The 1377-nt window shown below is 39.4% G+C and overlaps 1 protein-coding gene across 1 annotated transcript; it reads right to left on the bottom strand.

The window, feature by feature from the left end:
- Positions 1 to 41: 41 nt before the first annotated feature.
- Positions 42 to 969, bottom strand: LOC111384698 (protein PELPK1-like). The gene has a single exon (XM_023009017.1). It carries the CDS (start codon positions 889 to 891, stop codon positions 172 to 174), a length of 720 nt encoding a protein of 239 aa, XP_022864785.1. The 5' UTR covers positions 892 to 969; the 3' UTR covers positions 42 to 171.
- Positions 970 to 1377: the final 408 nt, after the last annotated feature.

Here is a 1377-nt window from a genome sequence, read left to right as displayed (position 1 = left end):
AAAAAAAAAAAAAAAAAAAAAAAAAAAAAAAACTCATGATGGAACACGAAGACAAATAAAATTATTACATGAACAAATCATATTGAAAGATGATTCGTTGAATCCTAAACTAATCCAACAATTTAATTCTATAAAATTCATATGTTCGATTACTTAGTTGAAGTAGATGATTCATGGAGACTTTGGAACTTCTGGCAATGTGGGCTTGGGGAGTTCAGACTTTTTAGGAACTTCTGGCATCGGCAAAGTTGGCTGTTTAGGCTTTGGAATTGTTGGCAGTTCAGGTTTTGGCATTGTTGGCAACTCTGGCTTAGGCAATTTAGGTTTTGGTGGGAATTCTGGTTTTCGCACTGCAGGCAACTCAGGTTTTGGCATTGTAGGAAAATCTGGCTTAGGCAATTCAGGTTTCAGTGGAAGTTCTGGCTTCGGCAATGTTGGCACCTCAGGCTTAGGTAGTTCGGGCTTTGGCGACAGCTCTGGTTTCGATAATGTTGAAGGTCCAATTTTAGGTGGGAATTCTGGCTTTGGTAATGTAGGCACCTCAAGTTTTGGAATTGTAGGCAACTCAGGCTTAGATAATTCAGGTTTTGGCGGAAGCTCTGGTTTTGGCATTGTTGGTGCCTTAGGTTTTGGCACCTCGGGCTTAGGTAATTCGGGTTTTGGTGGGAGTTCTGGCTTTGGCAATGTTGGCACCTCAGGTTTCAGAGGGAGCTCTGGCTTAGGTAGTGTTGGCAACTCAGGTTTTGGTGGAAGTTCTAACTTTGGAAATGTTGGAGCCTCAGATGAGGTTTCCAATAGACGTCGTGCCTCAACTTGATTCTTGTTTCCACTTATCGATAGCAACACTATCAACATTGAAAAGAAAAACTGGGTGGGTTTATTAGATGCCATTGCTCTAACAAATAACAAGGTGACTCAGGAAAACTTTCTAGCAAATTGTTTCAATCTTACTTCTGATTTATGCCTGAATATTTATGTGCTCAAGTTTATATAGACATGGGATGTGGAGAAACCGCAGAAATGTTGACTTTGTTGGTACGTGTGTTAGTTCAACTTCTCAACGCTTTTCCTTCCAGTTGTCTATCTGCTAATTTATATCCTAAACATTTAATTGCCATGTGTAAATTGGATCCATTGGGATCAAAACAGATAAAGATTTGTTTTAGCTGTCATTTGCAGACAACTGACCTAACAAATTTACGAGAATACTTTAGTTCAAACTCGTAGGTAGTAATAGGGAGATACTCCATTCACAAGAAAAAGTCAAGTGTTATCGAGTGGGATTTGTGGCTCTATAACTCTCTTGACGTTCAAAAGGCTTAAGGATGACTTTGACAGGTCGACTTTGGTCCAATTTCGATCAATAATGTTGGACTT

The sequence above is a fragment of the Olea europaea genome, unplaced genomic scaffold (assembly GCF_002742605.1).
Source record: "Olea europaea var. sylvestris unplaced genomic scaffold, O_europaea_v1 scaffold29781, whole genome shotgun sequence".
Lineage (NCBI taxonomy): Eukaryota > Viridiplantae > Streptophyta > Magnoliopsida > Lamiales > Oleaceae > Olea > Olea europaea.
The sequence above is the reverse complement of the archived record's forward strand: the minus strand, read 5'-3'. Positions and strand labels throughout refer to the sequence as shown.